Here is a 26,519-nt window from a genome sequence, read left to right as displayed (position 1 = left end):
GCTTTAACGCCCAACCAGTTTCTTCTAGGAGAATACTCTACCGGTATTCCGTCTGTTGTCGGCAATAAGGAGCTTGACCATCGTAAACGCTACGCCCGTGCGCAGTCGTACGCTAATGCGGTCTGGTCCCGTTGGATCAGAGAGTACGTACCGACGCTGAACCGACGCTCTAATTGGCAGACGCCTGCCGAGCAACACCTTAAGACGGGTGACTTGGTTTGGATAGTCGAAGAAACCAACCCTAGGGGTTACTACCCAACCGCTCGCATTGTGGAACTCCGTTACGGCTCCGATAGCGTCGCGCGCTCCGCCGTTTTACGTACGTCGACCGGCTCACTCGTCCGCCCGCTTGTAAAACTTGTACCAGTTTTCCCAACATCTTCATCAGGGCCGGAGGATGTTACGAAGTAAATGGACGAATTTTAGCCAATCAGAATTGAGTATTTATATTCAAATTTAAATGCGTATAAAACGTTCTAATATACGTAGAAAGTTCCGAAAAAGTTCATTTAACCTAATTTTAAGTAAATATAACCACTATATGTATCGATTAAGCTGGTTTTCGGCTTAATATTTTTAGGTTTTCTAGACACTTGCCGATTGAATACGAACTGGTTTTGACGTCAATGACATCAGACAAAAAACCAGTAAAAGAGCATCGAAAAAACCTTGCCGTCTAAGTTTTCATTTGTTGCATTGATCGTTAATGCTCACGTTGTATGTTTGTACGTCTCGATATTATAATGCTTATACGTTGCTTTATTCTAATAATACGTTGTTATATGACGAAAAAAGAGTTGAATTGAATCTTCCGAACTTCTGTTATTTTCCGAAAGAGTGGTTTTACACCTTTTACAGTTTGGTCAATAACAATCTAATTTTATTTTTATATGTTTTTGTTCAAAACGTGTGCATCATCTTTTCAAAGATCTTCTTTTATATAACAGCGCAACTCCATAACAGTTGCGCAGCAGCGAATAGACTATTTCCATAATACAAAGACCAATCAGAAAAAAAACAAGGTACTTTCAGGAGTTCTCATTTAAACAACATTATCAAGTACTGCTCGGATTTAATTCTCACGTTTTTCTCACCCGGGTCGAGATTTTGTCAAAAAATAATGTAAGATTAGCGGTGAATAGCTGTGAAAAAAACTTTTTTCACCGCAAAGCGCCCGCATCTTTTAGCGTTGAATGCGCTGAATATTTGTAAGAATTGCGTTGAAGTTTGCGGTGAACATTTTTTTTCACCGCATTCACCGGATTTCTTACAAAACAGTAACTGCCGTACACGGGTTCGAACCACTTACCTCCCGCATGTCACCAACTTCTTATTCCACTGAGCCATCTCTCACTTAGTGCAATGATATTTCATGCGAATTTAAGATAAGCGTTGAAGATTTGCGATTTTAGCGGTGAAAATTTTTTCACCGCATTTTGCTGGTTGCGGTGAAAAATTTTTTTTCACCGCAGTCGACTGGTAGCGGTGAATAATTTTTTTCACCCCATTCTGCTGGTAGCGGTGAAAATTCTTCTTTCACCGCTTAAGCGGTGAAAAAAAAATTCAACGCATAAATAATTTTTTTTCACCGCATTCATCGCATTGAGCGCAAATCTTACACTTTTACTCAAATTCACCGCAAATCTTACATCTTTTAGTAATTTTTAGCGGTGACACCTCGACCCGGGCAACCAGAAGCTCAATATGGTACCTTTACGGCACCTTCATGACATCTGGACGATCCCTGCTGTTCCGGCAGATGCTTATTCCAATTGCAGTTAACTCAGTTAGTGACCAGAAGATATATATTTTTCTAAAGCTCCAGAGCCTATTTCTCTATCATAGAAGTCAAATCTCCATTTACCTCAATTTTATTATTTATGGTCTAACAGTAACCTTCTCAAGATAGTAAAAAGTCTGTGGAAAACTTAGGCGAAGAAGTGAACGAAGTGTGACCAAAATAAAGAAAAACTTAGCAGGAAAAGTTCTTAATTACAATCCAAAGAATTTAATTAACTAATTACCTGAAGGTTAACATTTTACAACAGCATCGAATGAAGACAGTTAACCAAGCTAATGACCCTATATGCGCAAAAATGAACAAAAAATATAGAAAACAATAAGAAAAAATCTTTTCGGAGATCTGGTTTATAAGAATGACTCTAAAAAAACTACGAAAACTTTGCGCATACTGAGAAAGAGTACCCAATGATTGAACATTGTGGGAACCAATGATATTAAAAAAGACCATAAACTAAAGAAATGACAAAAAATTCAGAATTTTGAAAACAAGCCGCATCAATTAGAAAATAACATAATTATACACACAATACTTTACAACTGCATACCGTAAATTTTTAAAGTCTGAGAAAAACTTATTATCAAATTCATTGACTGAAAAAGGGACAATAGAGTTTAAAATGAAGGCAAGATTCACGCATTCATTTGAACTTTTCAACAAAACGGTATCTCAAATAATAACAACGTAAATTAAAAGTTCAAGCCAATAAATTAAACAAAACTGCTCCACACTCGAAGGTGAATGAGATATTTTTAGAGCCCATTCGCTGACAAAGAAAACCTTCCAGACTAATCAATCAATTTTTACTTTTTAAAATGAAAGGTTCGAAATAAATAAAAAAACTGCATCGATTGTTTCCTATTGAAACATATCATAGATAAGATTAAATGACCAGACACGGAAAATTAATTTCAAATTTTGCAGAAAAAAAACTCGAAGCTCGCTGATCTTTTTTTTCAAAGCAAATGCTGTACAAATTGCAGAAAACAATGGCTGCAGACTGAACCAAATGTTTCATTTTAGTGCTTTTTCTATAGCAGCCGAAAAGGATTCTTATCAGAGATTAAGTAAGCCACAAGGCTGCAATAAGAACGCGAAAAACCAGCTAAGATCAAATGAAAAGCATTTTTGCAAACGAACAGTTTGAGATAAATCAAAAAAGCAATAGATGTGAACTGAAACGATTACGTGGATTATTTGAAGCATCTGTATTGCCCGATGAGAACTGTCATTAAGGAGACTACGAGATAAGACAACAAAGTGAGCAGAAAATTTTGATCATTCAAAATTCTTATAAAATTTCTTGGAAACAATTTGCTTCAAAGACACTGAAAACAAAATTTTTGACCAAAAATATATCAAATTGATCATTATAATGACAATAAGCAACCTATGATAGCTGTTCTGAATGACAACAAATGATAAGATAACGAAAAGTACAAAAACTACTTGCAAAACTTGAAAAGTCTGAAAAAAGCACACAATTATTGCTACTGAACAACAAACAGTTAGCTACGAACTCGAAACTTGAATTAAGTTTATTTATGCCTAATTGCTTACCAATGGCGTTTGTCATTAACTATAATATGTGATAAGACAACAAAAATATTTAGAAAAGGGGCAAAAGTGAAAAACTTAATATCCTTTAACAACAAACAGTGTTAAAGTCAAAAAAACTTTAACCTGCCCGTTGATGATTTCACTCAAATGCAAACAGACGCAAATGAACCACATATCTTTGTTTAACGGCACTCAATACAGGAAACACTAATAAAATCTGTCAAAATGACGAACCCGAAAAAACTGAAGTAACCAAAAATTTGTTCAATTTCTAACTCTACTTTTTAAGGTAGTTTGAAAACAAAACACGATTCAAAGCAACTGATTTTTTTGCTTCATTTTATGCAAGTCTGATGAAAAGGACACTCTCATTTAACTTTTCGCTGACGTGAGAAATCCAAAAATGTTAACGTGTTTTTATAAAAAAGACAGCGCACCAAGACAATCCGAAAAATTTGGTTTTCAAAAATACGGTTTTCAAAGTTTATTATGAAGAAGAGAAAGAATAACTCACAGATAGCAATAAACAAAAAGAGAGATGTGAAAGAAAAAAAGAATGAAAAGAAGACTGAAACAGAGAGAGAGAGAGAGAGAGAGAGAGAGAGAGAGAGAGAGAGAGATAAAGAGAGAAAGCGAGAGAGAGAGAGAGAGAGAGAGAGAGAGAAAGAGAGAGATAGAGAGAGAGAGAGAGATAGATAGAGAGAAAGAGAGAGAGAGAGAGAGAGAGAGAGAGAGAGAGAGAGAGAGAGAGGAAAAAGAGGGCGATGAATAAACAAAAAAATGAAGGTTAACGAAAAAGTAGATAATTAAAAGCCATGAAAATTTAGTGCGAAATGAAAAAGGAGAGAAAAAGCAAACGCTAAGCACCAGGATATAATGATATGGCAAAACATTAGAAACTTTACAAAGGCATGTTTATTTAAAGCTAAAAATATTTGAAATCTACGTTAAAAACCAAAAGTATCACGGTACCGAAAAAGAAGCGGAAAGCATGCAGAAAGCCAGTAGTTCAAGTCACATAGACAAACCTCTAGGCCCTCAAACAATGCGAGAGCAACTCTTAGAAAGGTTAACTGCGAGATCTACGTTAAGAAAGGCAAAACTATGTTAAGATATGTAACTAGCGTTGACAAGTTTGAAAACACACTATTTGACAAATTTGACAAAGCAATATTGTAACATAATTTTGCGGCAAATGCTTTGAATTTAATTGTCTTAATTCACTGCAAAAATATATACAAAAATTGCGGTTAATTTTCTAACTTGTCAACGTTAGTGCTTATCTTGGATCTATTTTGCCAAATTCCCCGCTCCGAAGCTCATTTCCCCTAAATTTCCCTCAAAATTCCCCCAAAACGCTTGCTCATTTCAACTTAATGCAGCGCGCAATAAAAATTCGTGACGCTCATAACTGTCGTCTTTCAATTGTAAATCAAATTGCCCTGGTAATAGCCATCAGCTAAGCTCTTGTGCGCATAAAAACCTTAAAAGTGGCATCAAATTGTTCCGTTGGACGTCTGTGAAATAGTTCTTTGGTAAATTGTGTCCTGTTTTTTGCGTGCTTTAAATTTAATTTCCACTTAGATTTTTATCGGGATGCTCTGAAGGCTTCGATTTAAATTTTGCGTTTGATTTGAAGCTTGACCATTGAACTCAGTGGCTTTGGAAACGTCCGCTTATAGTCAGTCCCATAAAGTTGCTACACTATCAAACGTTTCAAAGGTCAAAGTTCACATTTAAAACATGGAGATATCTAGCAAAACACTGCCCATTTGCATGCCCCAGGCTTTTCGAGCCTTCCCTAGAGTTGTAACTTTATGGGACTTACTATAGCGTGTCCCATAAAGTTGAAGTAAGCGAACGTTCGAAAAGAGAGAAAACTTAAAATGAACAATGAGAGTCAGACGGCCGTCTGACGATCTCGTACGTTTTATTTATCGAGCTCATGATTTTTTTGGACAAGAAATTCCGTACACCGAATTGGCCAACCGTTTCTTTACTAACCCACGCACTGTGTGGCGAATTATAAAGAGGCGCATTCTGAGAACTCTATGCCAACGAAAAGTTGATCTTGGCCCCCCTAGAGCAACAACATCAAATGAAGACAGGCTCATTAATCAAGATGTAGCACAGAATTGACGGCGAGGTGTACGAATGCGTGGCAGATTTTTTGATATTTCAAAATCGACGGCCCAAGGAAGAGTGCGAAAGGCAGGATTTAAATACTGTCGAGCCTAGCAAAATTTTTTGACGTCCGTTCAAAGAGAAAAACGAATCCAATTTTCGACAACTTAATTAGATTTTGATTGGAGCCGAGTTTTTTTCCAACGAAATGGTTGTTAAATTGCGGGAATGTCGCAAGAATTTGGATTCAGTCTTTCAAAATTCTGAAAGACTGAATCCAAATTTAGCCATCAACACAATTATTAAGCAAGCTGGAAATCTTACAATTTGGGGCTGCTTTCGTTTTTTCTTGGTTTTGGATGCTTAGAAATTTATGAGTCAACAATGGATGCCGATCATTACGTCAGTTCTACGCTGCCAAATTTTTTGCTTCCTAGTGTCGATCTACTCACCCCCCCCCCCCCAACCGAATATGGGTTTTCCAACAAGACAATGCTACACCCCATACAGCCAGAATAACAAAAAATTTTCTACGAGAAAAAAATATACCCCTTCTGGAGTGGCCTGCCTACAGCCCGGACTTTAATTTGATTGAAAATGTTTGGGTCAGGATCAAGAACCAGTTGGCATATGACCCCCAAGAACACCTCATGAGGCTTCCTTAAAAATACGCAATATTCTCTGTCCTAGTCAGAAAGATACGCTCAAGACTTCTCTTTGAGCATGCCCAACAGGCTTCGAAAAACAATAGACTTGAGAGGTTACAGATTTAAGTTCTCAATTTTGTAAAAAATTTACCGCTATGTTCTTGTATCTTTCTCTTAACTTGACCTTTGACCTTTTGTTTTGACCTTTTCGAACGTTCGCTTATTTCAACTTTATGTGACAGACTGTATATAGCGTGTCCCATAAAGTAGAAAGTCCCATAAAGTTGCAACGCAAGCAAACGTTCGAAAAACTCCCGATATGCAAATGAACAACGAAGTACTGATATTTGCATGTTTTATAATTGACCTTTGACCTTTGAAACGTTCGATAGCGTTGCAACTTTATGGGACTGACTATAGTCTGTCCCATAAAGTTGCAACGCAAGCGAACGTTCGAAAAACTCCCGATATGCAAATGAACAACGAAGTACTGATCTTTGCATGTTTTATAATTGACCTTTGACCTTTGAAACGTTCGATAGCGTTGCAACTTTATGGGACTGACTATAGTCTGTCCCATAAAGTTGCAACGCAAGCAAACGGTCGAAAAACTCCCGATATGCAAATGAACAACGAAGTACTGATCTTTGCATGTTTTATAATTGACCTTTGACCTTTGAAACGTTCGATAGCGTTGCAACTTTATGGGACTGACTATAGTCTGTCCCATAAAATTGAAAAATGTGATCGTTCGAAGACCTCAAAAACATTCAACTGAACATCAACTTAGTCATTTGAATGTCAACGCCTTTTCTACCTAACGACTTCAATTCATCTTTTTAAAATGTTTTAAATTTGAATTTTGACTTTTGAAACCTCTCCAGTGGCTTTCGAAACGTTTGCTTATTTCAATTTTTTATGGGACACCTATTGAGCTTCATGGGACACGCTATGCGTTTCAACTTTGTGACATGCTCCATCAACGAGTTTCTGCTGCTGGATTTCCTTTTTTAAACCCTTTGATCTGTTTTAGTTGTTAGTTATTATACCTCCAGTTGAACGGTTGGTGTGATCTACAAACTAGATCCGTTTAATAACGATCAAAGTAAGTGCGTGGTTCTTAGTTTCTAAACAAACCAGTTATACATCAAAAGCCGTCATTACCTTAACATTCACTAAGATTATGTTGTTTGGTAAGAAAGTTTGAGTTCGGTTACCGAGTTTGGCGCTCGAAAACTTTGTAGAAGGGCAATGCTATGCACAGCTTGCGGTCGGCCATTAATCGAAAGTTACCAAAACTTACGATATTATAGATTGTTCTAATTAGTAGGATCAATTGTCATAATTCTTTTAAATTCAAATTTCAACCTTTTACCAAGATATCTGAACCCTATCATCAACGCTAATAGAGGCATCATTCATCTCGTTAAATTCTGCTTAACAAAACACGAAACCCCTGTATGGATTTGACAGAATTTGACGCGTATTTGGACAAAGCAGGTGGTTATGGCCCTGCGCAACTGCAAATATTTCTGCTGTCTACTTTTATTGGTTCCTACAGCACCTGGCAGTCGTATAGTCCGGTCTTCACAGCCAGATTTGTGGACTTTGTCTGCTTGGACAACATTACGAGCTCACTCAATAGGAAAGTATGATTATAATGAGTAAGAACAAACTTTTTATTTTTATAATAGTCGTAATGGTTGAAGGTTCACGTAGCGGCGTGGTAACTGGTAACCGGAAAATAGATCGGCAGGACAATAGATTGAAATCCTGTGGAGCGTTTCCCGAAATCTTTGCAACTTTTTTCCCATTTTTTGCTTCATTTCCCACCTGGAAACAAAAGTGAGAAAGTTGCTAGCTGGATTGAAATTACCGCATTTGTCCTTGCTTCGCGAGCTCTGACCATGTCTTAGCGGCCGGTGTGACTTTATATGAATCTATCATAATCGAACAAAAATTACGACTAAAAAGCTATACGATGCATTATATGTGACCATCTAAATCTGATTGGCCTATATTTAACTTAAATCACTTCATTTGCTATCTACAGTCCTACTTTTTGCTTTCGATCTGCTGTCCTTCCGATCTTTCGTTCTAGCACAACGGTCAACTATCAATATCTAAAATTAATTATACAGTTAGATGCAGTTCATTTTGACACTGAAAGCAGGACAAGGAGGCTCGGTAATGTGCGTTCGCACATAGTGTTCCGACCCGATCATCCACAATTTTGATTTAATTGCTTCCAAAAAATGATGGGATAGAAAACTTTTTTTAAAAATTAAATGTATCTCGAAAATAATTGGTTTATCAATGAAAAGAATGCGTTCAGCTCAAACCATTAAACGAAAAAAAAACAACTCCGTTGTATAGGGCCAATGAGATATGCCATTAACAAGACTACGAGACAGAGCAAACAATTATCAAATAACAAAACTAATCATTAACAACGACCAATATTCAACGTCTATTCAAAAAACAGTTAACAATGTCAAAATAGCATCACAAAAAATTAATTGAAAAAATTAACTATAGTATTTCATTAAACAAGATATAAGACCTTCACTTTATGAGATTAGATAACAAGTAGACAAACGAAAAAACTAAAAAAAATTGCATCTTTTTGAACATGAAAATTTTTAAAATCACCAAAAACAACAGCTATCAAACTAAATCATTAAAAAATTGAATTTAAAACTCCAGGAATTCTATAAGTTGTCTTGATCTTAATAACAAGAACAACAAATACTGAAAACAATGAAAACTTCGATGAAAAATTGCTGAAATCTGTGTGCAAGCTTTTGAAGTCCTTATCTATTTTCCAAAACAAAAAAAAAACAGAAATAGATGTGCTTGCATTCGACTCCATTGACAAAATACCAAAAATGAATTCAGATATGGGAAAAAAATCCCAAATCACAAGAATTTTTATGAAAACTTGTAGAATCGAAGCCTGAAAACCATTATTTTAAGCAAAAGACCGATACTTAAAAAATTAGGTTCCTCATAAAGAAATTGAAGAAACCATTGATGAACCTAAGCTAAAGCTTACGGGAGACAAGAAAACGAGAAAAAACCTGAAGAGTTTAAAAAGACAATAAAATTTTTTTAGGAGAAATGAATTCAAAGTCATGAAAACCTTTATCTACGGATTTAAAGCGTTAAATACGTTCATTTGTACCTCCTGAGATGAGGTCTGTCATCATCAAACATAAAACATACGACTACAAAATGGACAAAAAGTAAGTTTTTTTGAAACCTAAATCAAAAACTGTTTACTAAAAAAACCTACATTATTGACAAGTCAGTAAAGGCAATTGTACAAAATTCAAAAAATGGAGAAATGAAGAAAAGTAAAAAGTACAAAACTTTGACCTCAATGCTTATAAACCCCTTTTTGACAACGTAAAACGCGGTGACAACTAATTTTTATTTCACTAGCAAATGATGTGTCCTAATTGCTGCAATTCAGCAGAAAGTTGACAGAAATTAGAAAAAATTATGGTAAAATCCACTATTTTTTTGATTTGCAAACTTTTTTGTCATTTTTGTCATTAAAACAACAACCTTTCATCTGATCGAGAAAAGGCTGAATTACGAAGAATCTAGCCTAAAAGTTAGAATAAATTTTGTATCAAGTTGTTCAGCAACTTCATTTTGCCTATAAAATAAAAAAAATACTTGTTACAATTCGATCCTATTTCTATCAAAATTGACAACAAGAGAGCAACAATCCGGAAGATATGAAAAAAAACTGAAATTATTCACAAAGTAATTCACACAAATTTAAACCTGTTTAACTCAAGGGAAAATACAAAATTCAAAAAATCTCTAATTCTACATTCTAAGCTGAACTGGTTTTCCAACAAAAAAAGTTTTCTGAAGAAAAAAAAAGAGTTCCTTCCCCACCCGTTCCTCCCCGTTTGAGTACATATTTCCTCCCCCGCCAATGTGGTTCGGAACAAAAAAGAAGAAACGCTCTGATGAATGATAATTCATCTTGCATCCTGAACAACCACCCCAGTCTAGAACAAAGTTATTCTTGCCGGACCTTAATCTTACAAGACATAACAACCTGCAAGATGGATCTTCTCTATTATCCCCCCCCCATAGTCACGCATATCAGCCGGGCTTTGCAGCCAAAAAAGCATTTTCCGCTTACAATAACCTTTTATTTATATTTGGTAGCTATTCGTTTACTTTATTAAAGTAAGGAAATATATGACAAAAACTGCTGAAAAATTCGAAGAGTGAGAACCATGTATATGGTCAACAACCACAAAAAAAATCATTAACTGTGGTTCGGATTTTTGACTGCAATATATTCAAGTTGCTCTTGTCATAAAGTAAACGCCATCAAAAAATGAAAAATAGGCGTACGCTGGCACAAATTTCGAAAGCTTCTTTTACAAACGCGTTCATTGAAACTTTCAAAAATAGATCACTGATGAACTATAAATGAAAATCATCTCTTCCTTACACAAAAACAATTACCGTTAACGTTGAAACCGTGGCTATGGTTATTTAGCGGTAATTTGGTAACTTTTCCAAAGCGGAGAACCCACAACAAAGTTCACTTCGCTTATAGCGTACGAGAAATCAGTCTTTGAACTAACGTTAAAATGAGCTTTTTCATAGGCGATTCTGGCACGTTTTTTGGCAATAATTACCACAAAATTACAATTTACGAAAATTGAACGTTATACATAGATTTTATTGTATGGAAAATATTTCACTTAATTTTATTGTGACCAGAGATCAAAAATACTTGGCCAAAAATTGCCATAAGTAGTAGTAGTAGTAGTTGTAAAAGACTTAATTCCTTTTAAGATAAGGTTTAAGAAAACACACATGTATGACTTATGCACGACAAAATGTACAATAACACTTGACAAAATGTGAACACGAACAGTTCATATCATAGTAATTTGATGTTCTGGATTTCAGGTAATTGATGAGGGAACTTTTCAGAGTTTTTAATGGCATTTCGAATGAAATGATTTTTAACCGGATGAGCTCGTTTGCAGCTCGAGTTGCTCGGATGAAAAAGTTGTCTTCTGAAGAGACCTTGCGTGCTGTAGGGACGCGGAACAGTCAATTCGAGGAAGATCGTGTTGGCAAAGATGTAAAATGAAAGTTACACTGTACGTCAACGGCCCCGTTGTAAAGCTTCCAAACGAACACAATGTCAGCTCTGATTAAGCTGTAACACACAGGAAGTAACTGAAGGGATTCTAAGACTGAAACATATGATGAGCAGCGTATTATCCAACGAAGGACTTTATACTGGAAACGTTCAAGTTGGTGTAGCATAGTTAAGGACGGAGACCAAACAGGAGCACCGTGTAATAAAATAGGCAGGATAAGGGATCTATAAAGCAAAAGTTTCCTGTGACTCGTCAATGAAAAGGAGATATTACGCTTCCAGAAGCTTCCTGTTGCATTTTAGAAGCTTTGAATCTAGGTGAGATTTCCAGGATAGCGTACTAGACACAATAAAACCCAAATCTTCAATTTGGTTATAGAAAGGTAAGTAGTCCGACCCTAGAAAAAATTTAGCAGAATCATGCCCACCAAAATTAACAGCTTTACATTTTGATGGGTGGAAATGAAGACCATTTAAATTACACCAATTAAATAGGAAATTGATGTCCTCCTGCACAAGGGAGAACGATGAGGTGCTGAAAATTTTCAGGTCATCAGCAAAAAGATAAAAACAACTGTTTGCCACATCATCAGCAATGCCATTAACGAAAATATTGAATAACAAAGGACCAAGCACGCTGCCCTGAGGAACTCCTGAAGTAACTGGTAAACGAGAAGAAAGACTTTGGTTAATTTTTACACACTGAGAACGATTCGTTAGATAAGCAATAAAAAGGTTGAGAAAAACTGAGTCGAAACCAAAATTTACAAGCTTAGAAGTATTTGATGGGACACAGGGTCAAAAGCTTTTCTTACGTCGAACTAGATAGAAATGGCAGGAGAATTGGTATCACGAGCTGAATAAACAGAATCAAGATACCTTATCATCTGACTTATTGTACTACGTGACTTCGTAAATCCATGTTGTTCACGTTTGATTTGATGCCTTATCTTCGGGTAGATAAAATTGAACAATAATCTTTCAAGTAACAAGGAAAGTTTAGGGAGGATGCTAATGGGACGGTAGTTAGAAAAATCATTATGAGGACCCGATTTATGTAAGGGAGTAACGTGTGCTATTTTCCAAAGATCAGGCCAATATTGGGTTTTGACAATCCAGAAGAAAAGCTCAAAAAACTGGCGCACACAAAATTTTTGCACATTGCTGAAGGAGGGATGAGGGTAACTCATCAGCACCAGCGGCACTAGAATAATCACACGACTCCAAGAGGAGGAGAACATCAGATAGAGAGAAATCAAGGTTCATCAATTTGATGCAAGGTTCTTTCAATTGATCAGGAACAGTATGGGAACTCTTGTCTTGAAAAACCAAAGCAAAGAATTTGTTGAATCCCAAGGCTTTCTCTGAATCAGTGAAAAAGGATTCATTTCCATGAAACATAACAGGAGGAAATGACGAGTTGAAGCCAAAACTTCTCAGCAGCTTGTAGCATTGGCGTGTTGAAGAGAGATCAAACTGATTGATGAATAATTCTTTATCTAATTCTATAGAATCTGAAATCGATAAGTTGAGTTCTCTCAGTTTTAAGGCGAGTAAAAAAGAAGGATCACTTCCTAATTGCTTAAAAGCGGTTTCTCTTTGATTAATGAGATGAATAGTATGTGATGAATAAAACAATGGAGATTTAAGACGGACAGCGCGTTTGAATTTAATTGCATTGGTGAAAGCGTCAGAAATTAGGCTGAACCAAGCATCAGGAAAACTAGAATTGCTAGAATTATCATGCGACGTGACCGTAAAAAGAGGTTGTAGATTAGAATTGAATAAAAGAGCATTGAAGGAAGACTTTGAATAAACTTTCCGAAAAGATAAAGGCGCTTCCGGGGAGTTAAGGTAGAAATAAATGGAAAAATGGTCTGAGAAAAGTTGCTTAGCTACCGTAACTGATAGATTAGCAACGTTAGATAAAACAAGATCAAGGATGCTGCTACTTTTGTGAACGTCCAGCGATGAACTGAGTCAGATCTTTTTCAATGACCATTTCAAGGAACCGACATTCATGATATGAGGATGACCAGTAGTTTGCCCAATCAATACCAGGGAAATTGAAATCCCCTATAATATAAACGTCATAATCGCAACCGTAACCAAATTGAACCAGTCACAGGTCAAATTTAGTATAGTAGGACTGAATACAAGCCAATAAGTTGGAGATGTCTACTGAATAGTTTGATGATTTTGGCGGGTTGTATATAAGCACAAAGAAGGAGAGTTTCTTACATAAGTCAGCGCAAGAAATAGCAAAATCGAAGTCACAAATTGTAATATCAAAAACTTTGACGGCTGAGTTAGAGGATTGTGCAATCAGCAGGCCATCATGCTGGTGACGATCACGATCTAGTCTGGCAATAATATTCAAGGAAGAACCCAAAAATACTTCAGAGTTAACGATGTCCGTATTTAACCAAGTTTCAGTGAGAAACAGTAAGGAGATAGAGCTCGACGCGCATAGTTTCAAAAGTTCGTAGCGTTTATCTAGAGAGCATATTGATGGACAGTTTATCAGAGCACATTTATAAGTATGTAGTCAATTGGTTGCTATATCAACAAGCGTATTTTTGTAGTACAATTTTAAGTTCTTGATCTGAAAGTCTTGTCTATCTTTTCCCTCAACTGTGACCATATGGTAACGCTTTGCCAAAACAGCTTTTTCCAATTGACGATCTGCAGAAGATAAGAACTTTTTGATGTATACCGGATGTTTATAATTCTGTAAATAATGACTGAGGGAAAACAGTTTTCCATAAAATAAGAATTTGATGTTGTAGCAAGAATAGGACGACAACGTCTTTGACTAGAAGGAATATTATCGTTTTGTTGTTTCGAAATCTTGCCAAGCCGCCGGATATTCAAAATATTTCCACCAGCTTGGAGGCCCATATGTTGAACTAAGTCACAAACATCCGTCTAGTCTTTCTCTACTTGTTTGAAGTTTATTGATTCAGTTTCAATTAAACCTGTTATCTTAAACTGAAGTTCAGTTGAATGCGCGGTCTTCTTGTTTCCAGTAACAATATCGCTGTAAGAGGGAAGCGCGCTGGTGACTGCTTCTTTGACATTATCGTGCATAGTAGGAATTGAATCTTTAATGAGTAGAGGTACCAACTCATTGATAGAAGAGGACAACTTAGATTGGAATTCAACAAATAAATAATTTAATTAGCTTCAGTTGGGGCATTCACGCAGGTGTTGTTATCAGCCAGAAAGACATCGCAAATCCATTGAATGTTTGGTTTACATCCTAGTCAGCGAACTTCTTCAAGGGACAGCGATACACAGTCCCCATGAAACCATTTGTCACATAAAGAACACCCTATCCTAGTTTGGTCAGCATCCTTGACTAGCTTTGTGCAGGCTCCACATTTGACAAAGGACTTGGAATGCAAGCGGGTAGATCGTGGAAGATTAGCCATACAAATCTATGAAACTATAAGCAAACATTGCAAACTATAAGCAAACTATTAGCAAATTATAAGCAAACTATAAGCAAACTATAAAACCTAAGCAAACATGGAACAAAATTAACGCTTAATTTGAAAAAAGAATTGTTGAATTTTTAGTGAAACGCCATTATTGGCTAAATGATTTTGAAACAGCTAATGTGAACATTGAGAAAATTCTTTAGAAAAGAACGAAGTGCCATGGTTGTCAGAGGAATACGTTATGTGCTGCTCATGTGATGCAACTCCATGTAGTTAACTACTCATAATGGCCGGGTTCTCATGAATATTACCACACGGTTATTATCGCCACCTAGAAGTTATCAAACTCCGAGGTGAAGCCGAGGTGTTATGATATCTTTGAGGACGATAACAACCGTGTAATTTCTTAATCAACACCTGTTGTGATCATTTCAAAAATGAACACAATTTTATTGGTTTTTCATTTTCATTTTTTGTGGACAGTTACATCTTCAAAGGTAAGTGATATTTCTTTCGGATCTGTTCTTCGTTTTGTCCTCATGCGCCCCCCCCCCTCCCACACACACACACAAACACACACATACTTACACACACACTCTTACACACACGCGCGCACAAACACACACACTAACACACACAGACACATATCCACACAAACACACACGCAAATGGGCGCACACACGGACACACGCACCCACGCACCCACGCACACACACACACTCACACGCACACACACACACACACACACACACACGCGCGCACGCTCACACACACGCACACAAACACAACCACACACACACGCAAGCACACGCACGCACACACGTGCACACGCACACCTACACACACCCACACTCACACAGAGAGAGACTTACACACACACGCACACACACACACACACACCTACACACACTTGCACGCACAAACACACACACTTACACGCACAGGCACGCACACACGCACAAACACACATACAGGCAAAAGCACACACACACACATTCAACGCAAAACACACACACAACGCACAACACACACACACAACACATACACAGCACAAACACACCACACACACACCACACACACCACACCACCACACACACACAGGCACGCACGCTCACACACATACGCACACAAACACAACCACACACACGCACGAACACGAGCGCACACACGTGCACACACGCACAGATTTACACACACACACACACACACACACCTACACACACAAACACACACACACACACGCACACACGTGCACACGCACACAAATATACACGCACATACACACACACACGTACACACACACACACACACACACACACACACACGCATGCACACACACACAGACTTACACACACACACTTAAACGCACAGGCACGCACACACGTACACGCTCACCAACGCACACACGCACACACACACCCACACATACGCACGCACACACACGAGCGCGCACACACGCACAAATACACATACACGCAAAAACACACATACATACAACGCACAACACACACACACACACAACGCACAACACACACACACACAACACACACAGCACAAACACACCACACACACACACCACACGACCACACACACACACACACACAGGCACGCACGCTCACACACAGACGCACACAAACACAAACACACACACACGCACGCACACGCACGCACACACGTGCACACGCACACAGACATACACGCACACACACACACACACACAGACTTACACACACACGCACAAACAAACACACACGCACGCACAGGGACGCACACACGTACACACTCACCAACTCACACACACACATACGCTCACACACAAACACACACACACACCCACACAAATACGCACGCAGGAACACACACGCGCACGCACACACGCACAAACACACACGCAAAAACTCACACACGCATACAACGCACAACACACACACACACACAACGCACTACACACACACACACACAACGCACAACACACAACACACACACAGCACAAATACACTACACACACACCACAAACACACCACACACACACCACACACAAACCACACACACGCACACACCACACACACACACCACACACCAATGTTTATTTAGTAACAATGGCGATAAAAGAGTGTGATAAACTTGTAGTCTAATGCTGATGTGTTTTTCTAGTGTCGATCGGGCACTAAAACTTATTACACTGGGATTTTATTTAACTGCTATTATTGCAAAAGGTGTTGATTAAAACATATTGCAGGAATTGCACTAAAAAACGAATCATAGCTGTTGTCACTGTGAGTCCATAAAAAATTTGCAACATGGCAACAATTTCAGACTAAGCGAATTAAATAAATTTTTCTTCGCAACTATGACCCCTGTCGTACATCATAAATTAATTTAGTGCAGTAAACTTATCATACGATGTACTTAATTTAATCAGTGTACCTATTCCTGAGGGGCATGTGCATAAATCATTATTATTTCACGTGCATGTCTGTTGCTACCATTTTCCCACAACGGGAAAATATTGTTCACATTTTATTTGACTTCTGGAATAACAGTTGCGTTATTCTTCACTCTCTTAGTTTTGCTTCTCGCGTACAGTTGCCCAATTTAATTTATTCTTCATTAAATGTCTTTACAAATCGAGTAAAGTAAACACTTAGTCCTTACGCGATTCGCTAAGCGGATTCAATTGGAAATTGTGTAAAGCGCACTTGCCGCGCAAGTAGGACATAGAACATAAACGCAACTCGCGACTCAAGATCAAGTACGCAATTTCATCCGCGTACGACATGGCGCAGTCAGCAACTCAAAAACCAACTCCACTTGGCATTGAGCCATTTTGGGATAAACCTAGTGTAGACCCGCCGCTGAAATGGGAAAAGTGGCAGATGCAGGCCAAGTTAGCGCTTCTTGCGAAGGAAAATATCACAATAGACACTTTGTTGGAACCAAATCCTGAAACAGTACAACTACCACTTGAACCGAACTATGAGGTTACGATAACCGGATCATCGGCACAATCGGAGCGGGAAAGATTGGCGAGAAACGCTCAATCAAAAATGAACTGGGAAAACCGGTGCCAGAGACAATTGGAGATAGGAATAATGTGCGGAGACAAGCCATGGGCACAAGCCGATCGAAAGACTGTGTCAATGCTATATCTCAGTTTGGGCACTGAAGGACGTCGAATTGTCTGTAGTCAAAACCCACACCTCAAGATGGACAGTCTTTCAACAGCAGAATTTTGGACAATCATGGAAACAGCATTTATTCGTCAGCGCAACATTACATTCGACAGATATGTACTTCTCACCACGAAACAGACAAGAGGAGAGTCTATCGAACATTTCTTCGGAAAATTGAAAGAACTTTCTGAAAATTGTGAGCTCGGAAGTCAAGAAGACACCCTCATTAGAGACTTATTTATTGCAAATATGTTAGATCCAGAAATTCAACGGGAATTGTTGCGAGAAACCTTAGAACCAGCCCAAGCATTACGTTTGGCCATAAATATGGAATTAGGCCAAAGAAACCAACTACAAAGTACAAACTCGCAATCTGCTCCGCAAGTTAATGCAATAATCCCTCAACGATCGTTCCGACCACCAAATCAGAGACCAACTACATCCAGCTTTCCACGAACACCAAACCAACTATGCAGGAACTGTGGTCTAACTTGGTCAGCTAATCATATAGTCAAATGCATTGCGAGAGGCAAGACTTGCAACAATTGTGGTCTTCAAAACAATTTTTCGCGAGTGTGCAGAAAACCAAAATCATCATCAAACAAATCTAATCCCTCTAATGTTAACTCCGTTGAAGAAGCTACAATTGATCAAACGGTAAATGCCATACAAAATATGAATTATAACCCGCAATGCGAATCGGATTACGACAGCTCAGATGACAATATGGTCGCCAGCATCGCAAATACCGCAATTCAGATCGAACCAAAGGACACTATTCTACAAATTGGTAACACCCATGTTGGACTCCTCATTGATTCCGGCAGTGTGTGCAGTATTTTACCCGAGTCTCTTGCTTCGGAAATTGTGGAAAATTCTCCCCTTGCTCGTTGGTTGATGACAGCGCCTCCCCAGGAACTCAAAACATTTTCCAACGAACCCATAAACGTGATAGTTATGATACAGGCACCAATTGCGAGCAATGGATGGCGACTTGAAGAAGCTGAATTTGTAGTAGTTCGTGATGTACTAAAACCACTAGTGGGAAGAGATCTATTTGACGCTCTTGGAATTTCAGTAAATCAAACCCCAAAACAGGAAAGTAGTATGGTCAACACTATCACATCTCAATGTCCATTCAAAACACGTATCGCACAACAATTCCCTCAACTTATTACACGTATTGGTCGCTCAAAAATACACATTGTCAAATCTAAATTTCATCGTCATTTCCAGCCAAAACATCAAAAGGGTAGAAGAGTACCCATCAATTTGCAAGAACGAGTAAATACTGAAATTAAAAAACTTCTTGCAGAGGGACATATAGAAAAATTGAATAACTGTTCTGACCAATATTTTATTTCACCTATTGTAATCACAGTCAAACGAGATCAAACCATAATATTAGCCCTAGATTCTAAAACTCTTAACAAAGCAATACATAAGAACAAATATCAAATGCCAAATATAGAAACACTTATGTATTCGATATCACAAATAATAACAAATTACAAAACAGAACCCGCGGAGCAAATATATTTCTCTACTATTGATCTTAAATACGCTTACAGCCAACTAAATTTACACCCTGAAACTGCTAATCATTGTAATTTTAATATTATCAGTGGTGACATGACAGGCACATATCGATTCAAAACAGGATTCTACGGTCTTACTGACATGCCTGCAGAGTTTCAGAAGGCAATGGATTACACCCTGATTGGACTTAAAAATACATTCTGTTTCTTAGATGACATTTTAATTGTTAGTAAAGGTTCAGAAGATGATCACTTTCAACTTGTACTGGATTGTCTTAAAAAATTAGATGCAGATAACCTTCGTATCAACCTTCCGAAATGCCACTTTGCAAAACATCAAATTTCATGGTTAGGATATAATATAACTCAATCTGGGATCTCGCCACTCGAATCCAAAACATCATCTTTTATGTCATTACAACCTCCTAATACACTCAAAAAATTACGCTCATTTCTCGGCTCAGTCCACTATATTAGTAAATTTATTCCCAATTTAGCTCAACTCTGCCATCCTTTAAGACCTCTACTTCGTAAATCCACTAAATATATTTGGACTGACACTCACACATTACATTTTAATGCAATTAAAACTCGCATAGCAAATCATACCGAAAACATGCATTATAACCCCCAATTTGAAACGCAAATCAAATGTGATGCTTCACGTTCCGGTTTAGGAGCAGCACTAGAACAACTAACAGTTGATGGTTGGAAACCGATATCTTTTGCATCCCGATTTTTAAGCAGTAGTGAAGAACGTTATAGTATTAACGAATTAGAACTTCTTGGGGTAGTGTGGTCGATAGAATATTTTAAAAATTATTTGTATGGCAAAGAATTCACTGTTATCACTGACCACCGCGCATTACTTTCCATTTTAAAAGAACATCGATCAAACAAAAGTTACAATAGTAGGTTGACACGGTGGGTTGACCGTCTCTTGCCTTATTAATTCTCAATAGAGCATTTACTTGGCGCAAAAATGGGCCTAGTTGATTACATATCCCGTAATCCATATCAACCAGCAAAAAGTGTTTCCAAATATGACGAAGAATTTCTAGTTGCAACATTATCGAGCATACATACTGATGCCCAATTACTTCAACAAAAACACAATCTCACAGCTAATTCACTTCATAAATTATATATTGATATTGATGAAGAACACAAAAATTCCACCACCATTACAGCACAAGTTTTAACCATAGATTATGAAGCCCGAAATCCTCAAACTGAAATTTCTGATTTACTCGCTTCGCGAAATAGTTCAAAATACTATTCAAAACAACCTTCTACTACAGATATAAAACCCGTTCAGCGTGTACGCTTAACAAACGTTAATTCAAATTTCGCCCCGCGGAATAATAGTCTAAAATTTTATTCCAAACAAACTTCCAATTTAGACATAAATCCCGCTCAGCATGTTCGCTTAACAAATAATAATTCAAATTTCGCGTCGCGAAAATACAACTCTAATATCATCCCTTTTAAATTTAATCATCTGTATAGCATACACGCTCCAGACGTACATTTAACTCATAAAAATAAATCATTCGCGGATCAAATGCGAAACGTATTTATCCATTCCACTAATGGTATTAATTTTACTAGTGTACATGATCAGCGAGTACATTCCAGTCAAAGCGATTTCGTACTCGCTAACACATATTCTTCTCCAAACGTTAACACTTCTAATTTAATTAAAGCACCTCTAATCTCGCACCGCGAGTACGCAAGTCCTTTAACAAATTAACACCCGCCTGGCATAATCTTTTACTAGTTACTCAAAAGACTAAAATGCATTCTTTAGATGACTCTTTTGCAACGCAAGTTACTAAATACCCAAATCATTCCAAATATGCGTCACATAGTCTACCATTTACAACTACTCCCTTACAAATTGAGTCTCAAAGACTAGTAAATACAAGAAAAGCGTCACTCGCTCACCAAAATGCATCCAAATTTACTCCTTTAAGTCATTCTCACTTGTCAATCAAAAATCAGCCTCAAATTCCTACCTTTTTTAGTAAGCCACACTCAAATAATTTAAATAACTCACTTGCTCAATTAGTAAACAAAAATCAAGTGCTTTTTGCCCAAACTCAACCTGAAATTCACTTGCCTTCCTCCTTGTCAATTAATTTAATTGAAAAAACAAAAACCTCATCAACAATGAGTCAACAAGCCTCTTCTCTCAAGGGAAAAACACTCTCCTCTCGATCTACCAGAGCTTTGCCTCGCTTGTCATTCACTGACAATGGAACAACGAGTACGCCACGCAGATCCCCCTCGCATTCAAACCTAAGTACCCCACTAACGGATAGCCCCCAAGTAATGTCGTTTGAACGAGTGGTGGGAAAAGTCTTCAGCAAAGGCCTCATTGCATCACTGACAAGTAATGATGCAGTCTTAAAAGAAGTGCGAGACTGCATAATTCGGGGGGATGAAGAAAGACTGAAGGCCGTCAACCCATACCTTCATAGTTATTGGCGGGACCTTCACGTGACAGGCGGGTGTGTTTGCATGGACGAGGAGGTGGCAATTCCCAATGCACTCAAAGAGGCCCTCATTGACGACCTACATGCAAGTCACCCGGGTAGCTGGGGGATGATATGTATGGCTCAGCACTGCTGGTGGCCATACATGAATCGCGATTTGCTTGTCAAAGCAATAGAGTGCAAATCTTGCACTGCTATCGCTAAAAATTTGAAATCTGTTATTCCCGCAAAACAATTTAAAGCACATACACCATGTATAGTTCCAAACCAAGAAATACAAATAGACTTTGCAGGGCCCATTAATAACGAAAAAGAACATGAAATATACATTTTAACATGCATTGATAGACTTTCAAAATACCCTTCTGCGGAATTAGTTGATAATGCAAATGCCTCGAATGTCATAAAGTTTTTAGACAATTATATACAAATTCATGGAGTTCCTCGTTCCTTAAGAATAGATCAAGCCCGTTGTCTTATAGGTAACCAAGTAAAAAAATTTTGTACAAAAAACAATATCACACTCATACCAGCTCCGGCAAATGATCATCGTGCAATATGTTTAGTTGAACGACTAATTGGTACAATTAAACAACGCTTGGCATGTATTAAAGACGCACACAAAGATATAAATACATTCACCATTAAAGCAGCATTAAAATCAATTATATACCAGCTTCGCATATGTAAACATAAAACAACTAAGCTTTCGCCATTCGAATCTCACTTCGGGCGTACGGCCAATACACCACTTAGTAATATAAGTACTCAACCCAAATCATCTGACCTAAGTTATGAAAAAATTTTGAATCATTATTTAGATGAAGAAACTGTAACCCCCAACGAATTGCTGCCGGAGGAACATTGGGGAAACATCCGGAGTGACGACGAAGTTGAGCGTAATATGTGCAAGGCGACAAAGGATGCTGCTAATCGCGAACGGCAAGCAACGGATACTGAATCACGCTTCCTTCGTACCACGCACGCACACCGACCACTCCCATTGAAAGAACACGCCGTCCAATTAAACATTGCCCGAAAGAAGCACCTTCATAAGAGATCCAAGAAGAATTTGGACGGCTTGTATGAGGTGTTGGCCCCAGGATCGGTAGTCCAAAAGACCGACCAATACACTTCGGTCATTCGCGAGCCGGGTAAGGTAGAAGTGACTGTACGCAATAGCGATATTGCGAAATTTGGCACTCGTGGAGAACGAAAAACCAAATTGACGGATTACATCAACCGCAGAGGACCCCGCACACATGAAAAAACAACGGAAGCTAAGATACTTAGCCATATTAAAGAGTGTACTCGCATCCAGAAAGGAGACAGAAAAATGAAACACCGCAAACGAGAAACTGGTAGTGGCGTATCCTCGAATAAATGAAACATTGCTCGCGCAATGCGAGTACGCATGCCAAAAGTTCCGGACAATTTCGCTCCGCAAGTACTACCCGAAATCCCAGAGGCTGCTCCAGATCAGCCAATTATAACTGAAGAAGTACTTATTGCACCCCCGCCTACGAACATTCAGCAAGAAGCACTCGTATCATCTCATCCGGCTCCAACAACATCTTTCCCCAATACTCTGACACGATCAACCAAACGGACTAGGAAAAGTCCCAAATATTATGGTTATGACAAAGACGACTCATCAGGTGATTCTACTAATTCGTGTCCTCCGAACTTTGCTCCACCCCGTAGGAAGCGTCGAGTAGGCGACATAGAATCGATTCAACCCTCAGTGATACAAACAATTGTGGATACAGCTACGCGTGTTGAACCGATTCATAACGACTTTCCCTCGCCTACCATAGGACAGGTGTCTCCGATGGACCCCCGCATACGGCCAGCTGATCATAGCACTTCAAATGAACTGATTATTGATGAAGAAGACATGTGAAAACTGATACATTATTAATTATGACTAGTTATAATAACCAGTAAATATATTGTTGATACTATTTAACCGGTGAATAAGTATTATTATTATTATTCATATTGTTACTAAAATTTTATTTCATGCAATTTTAAATTTTTTGAAGCGGGAGAAATGTCGTACATTAGAAATTAATTTAGTGCAGTAAACTTATCATACGATGTACTTAATTTAATCAGTGTACCTATTCCTGAGGGGCATGTGCATAAATCATTATTATTTCACATGCATGTCTGTTGCTACCATTTTCCCACAACGGCAAAATATTGTTCACATTTTATTTGACTTCTGGAATAACAGTTGCGTTATTCTTCACTCTCTTAGTTTTGCTTCTCGCGTACAGTTGCCCAATTTATTTTATTCTTCATTAACTGTCTTTACAAATCGAGTAAAGTAAACACTTAGTCCTTACGCGATTCGCTAAGCGAATTCAATTGGAAATGGTGTAAAGCGCATTCGCCGCGCAAGTAGGACATAGAACATAAACGCAACTCGCGACTCAAGATCAAGTACGCAATTTCATCCGCGTACGACAACCCCTTAGAAACTTTTGTACAAATACAGTCCTGACATTTTGCGTTGAAAGTCGTTCTTACTGAAAAATCAAAATTAGGTCGAAGATTTAATAGGGGGAAGTTGATTTGGAAAATAAGTCGAAATTTACTTAGTCGGTAATTATCCTCAGACTTTTCTCTTGTGGCATCAGCCCGGATTTGAGTCTCAGAGCATTTTAGCGCTGAAACAGCACATTTTAGAGTAAAAAGTTATTTCAGTTATGAAACCTTGAATCTCCAGTATATTTTTTATGTGCATTTTTTTCATTACGATTATATTGAGGTCATAGAAACCGCTCTGGCTAAACTTATCCAGTATAGTCTGATAAGTACTCATACACCAAAAATAAGTCTTAGCAGAATCAAGTTTTACTTTTGCAGCTTATAACCGGTAATTACCCGGTAAATACACCCGCTTATACCGGTAAAATACACTATCTATACATAAGTTAGTTTGTAAGCAATTACCACCAAGCCCATTTAGAGCTTAGTAGTTACGACTTACTAAGCAAATCAAAACTAGCAAGTACCCGCGCAGTAGTTCGTATCGCATATAAAAAAAGCTTGCTAGCGGGAGTTAAGCTGAACATATTATTACTCCTTAGTTCAAGATTGTTTGAGTTTTTTGCAGTTGAGTTCATGATTTAAGTGTTCGCTCATGATATTCTGAACTATTTTAAAGTAGTATCAGTGATGCACTTTTTGATGCAAAGTTTATGACAGCATTCTATGGCGCAGAAGTGAGGGTTGTGTCATTTTTACTTACAAAGCCTGCAACGAGTTTTTTACCTCAAAGGCGGTATTTATCTTGTTAAAGTACGGAGTTTTTGTCAAGGTCAACAACAGCGATAAATCTTGGTTTTGTTTTTTTGTCAACAAAAACTTGTTTGTTTTTTCTGTAAAAATTCAATTTGTATTGAAAGATTGACAGCCTTTATATACGGTTACTAGAGCACCAGCAAATTTTACGCTTGTAGAATTGGTTTGATACTGCAATTTTAACGCTACCGCTCTGCTGAGCAGAAAAGAAGCCGTGTCTGGTTGCAACACTCGTTTGCTGAATGACCGCGTTGTTAGTTTTTAAAACGCTGACACAACTATGACTCCTTACATTTGTACAAATACAGTCCTGACATTTTAGTTAATTGGGTTGGTTAGGCAGATAGAATTAGGTAAATCTACTTACCTGAATAAGTAGCCCTCTATTAGTAGCCCAGAAATAAGTAGCACTAGCTGTATTCTCCTTTTGTCCTAAGGCTGTAAAAGCCCACCTAATATCTGCTTGGATATCCTTAATAAACAATTATACACATAACCGTTTCCATTAGAATTGTCCGCTAGTAATGTCATTCAACAAAACAATCATTATCTCAAATGAGTTTAAAAAGGGATTGAAACTCGTTGCAATAATCGCTTTTACCTGACTGATGTGTTCTGAATCCTAAAATTTCCCATTTATGTACCATGGAGGACAATCGCTGGCTCATTCTATGTGTTCCGATATGGTTGGGTTGGGATTCCTTGGTTAAAGTCTCTCAAAATATTGTTTTCCATATCATGTTATTGCACTCCTTGTAGAGTCACGCAATAAACAGTAAATTTAGAGAAAGAGAGGAGAGAGAGAGAAAAAGTTTTAAAAAAATGAACACCAGTGAGCATAACAACGCGTAGCAGATGAAGATTATCGTTGTTGAAGTTTAAAAATATGAGCCTAGGTTAATTAAACAAGGAATTTATAACATGACTGGAGGAAGAAGTGGACTTTGCCATCAGAGGTGAAATGTGATAGCTGATTTATGCGTGTAATATGGCTTGAGCGACAGAAAGAGTGGGTTGGTTTAACCCCAATTTTACTCAACGAGAGGCTGAAAACACTTAAAAAACTGAAAAACACCGCTCTAAGGTTGTCTCTACATTCATACAACTTGATAAGAAACTCCAGACAAATTTTTGACCAAACAAATATCAATCATTTGTTTATTATTGCTGCCTTTTAGATGCACTTTTTGCAAGATTTGCTATGTAGGCTTTGAGAGTGGTCGTTCTGTCATTCTTCGCGTTTTTATCTATTGCTGTTTTTCAGTAGCGTTTTT

At 37.9% G+C, this 26,519-nt stretch overlaps 2 protein-coding genes across 7 annotated transcripts in view; one reads left to right on the top strand and one right to left on the bottom strand.

The window, feature by feature from the left end:
- LOC142342880 (cyclin-dependent kinase 1-like) overlaps positions 1-26,519 on the bottom strand; it is a 418,971-nt gene that overhangs the window by 260,257 nt on the left and 132,195 nt on the right. The window lies entirely within an intron of this gene.
- The window catches only part of LOC142342878 (solute carrier family 22 member 15-like), a 62,122-nt gene continuing 42,452 nt past the window's right edge, over positions 6,850-26,519 (top strand). Inside the window, exon 1 of one of the 5 annotated variants that reach the window (XM_075394524.1) lies at positions 6,850-7,777. In XM_075394524.1, the coding sequence (XP_075250639.1) occupies positions 7,593-7,777 (185 nt within the window). In that variant the 5' untranslated portion in view covers positions 6,850-7,592. Of the gene's footprint in view, positions 7,797-26,519 lie in introns of all 5 variants that reach the window. The other 4 variants (XM_075394519.1, XM_075394522.1, XM_075394521.1 and 1 more) reach the window with 4 other exon arrangements.

The sequence above is a fragment of the Convolutriloba macropyga genome, chromosome 7, assembly GCF_964194025.1.
Source record: "Convolutriloba macropyga chromosome 7, txConMacr16.3, whole genome shotgun sequence".
NCBI classification, from domain to species: Eukaryota; Metazoa; Xenacoelomorpha; order Acoela; family Convolutidae; genus Convolutriloba; species Convolutriloba macropyga.
This window is presented reverse-complemented; position numbering and strand designations above follow the sequence as displayed.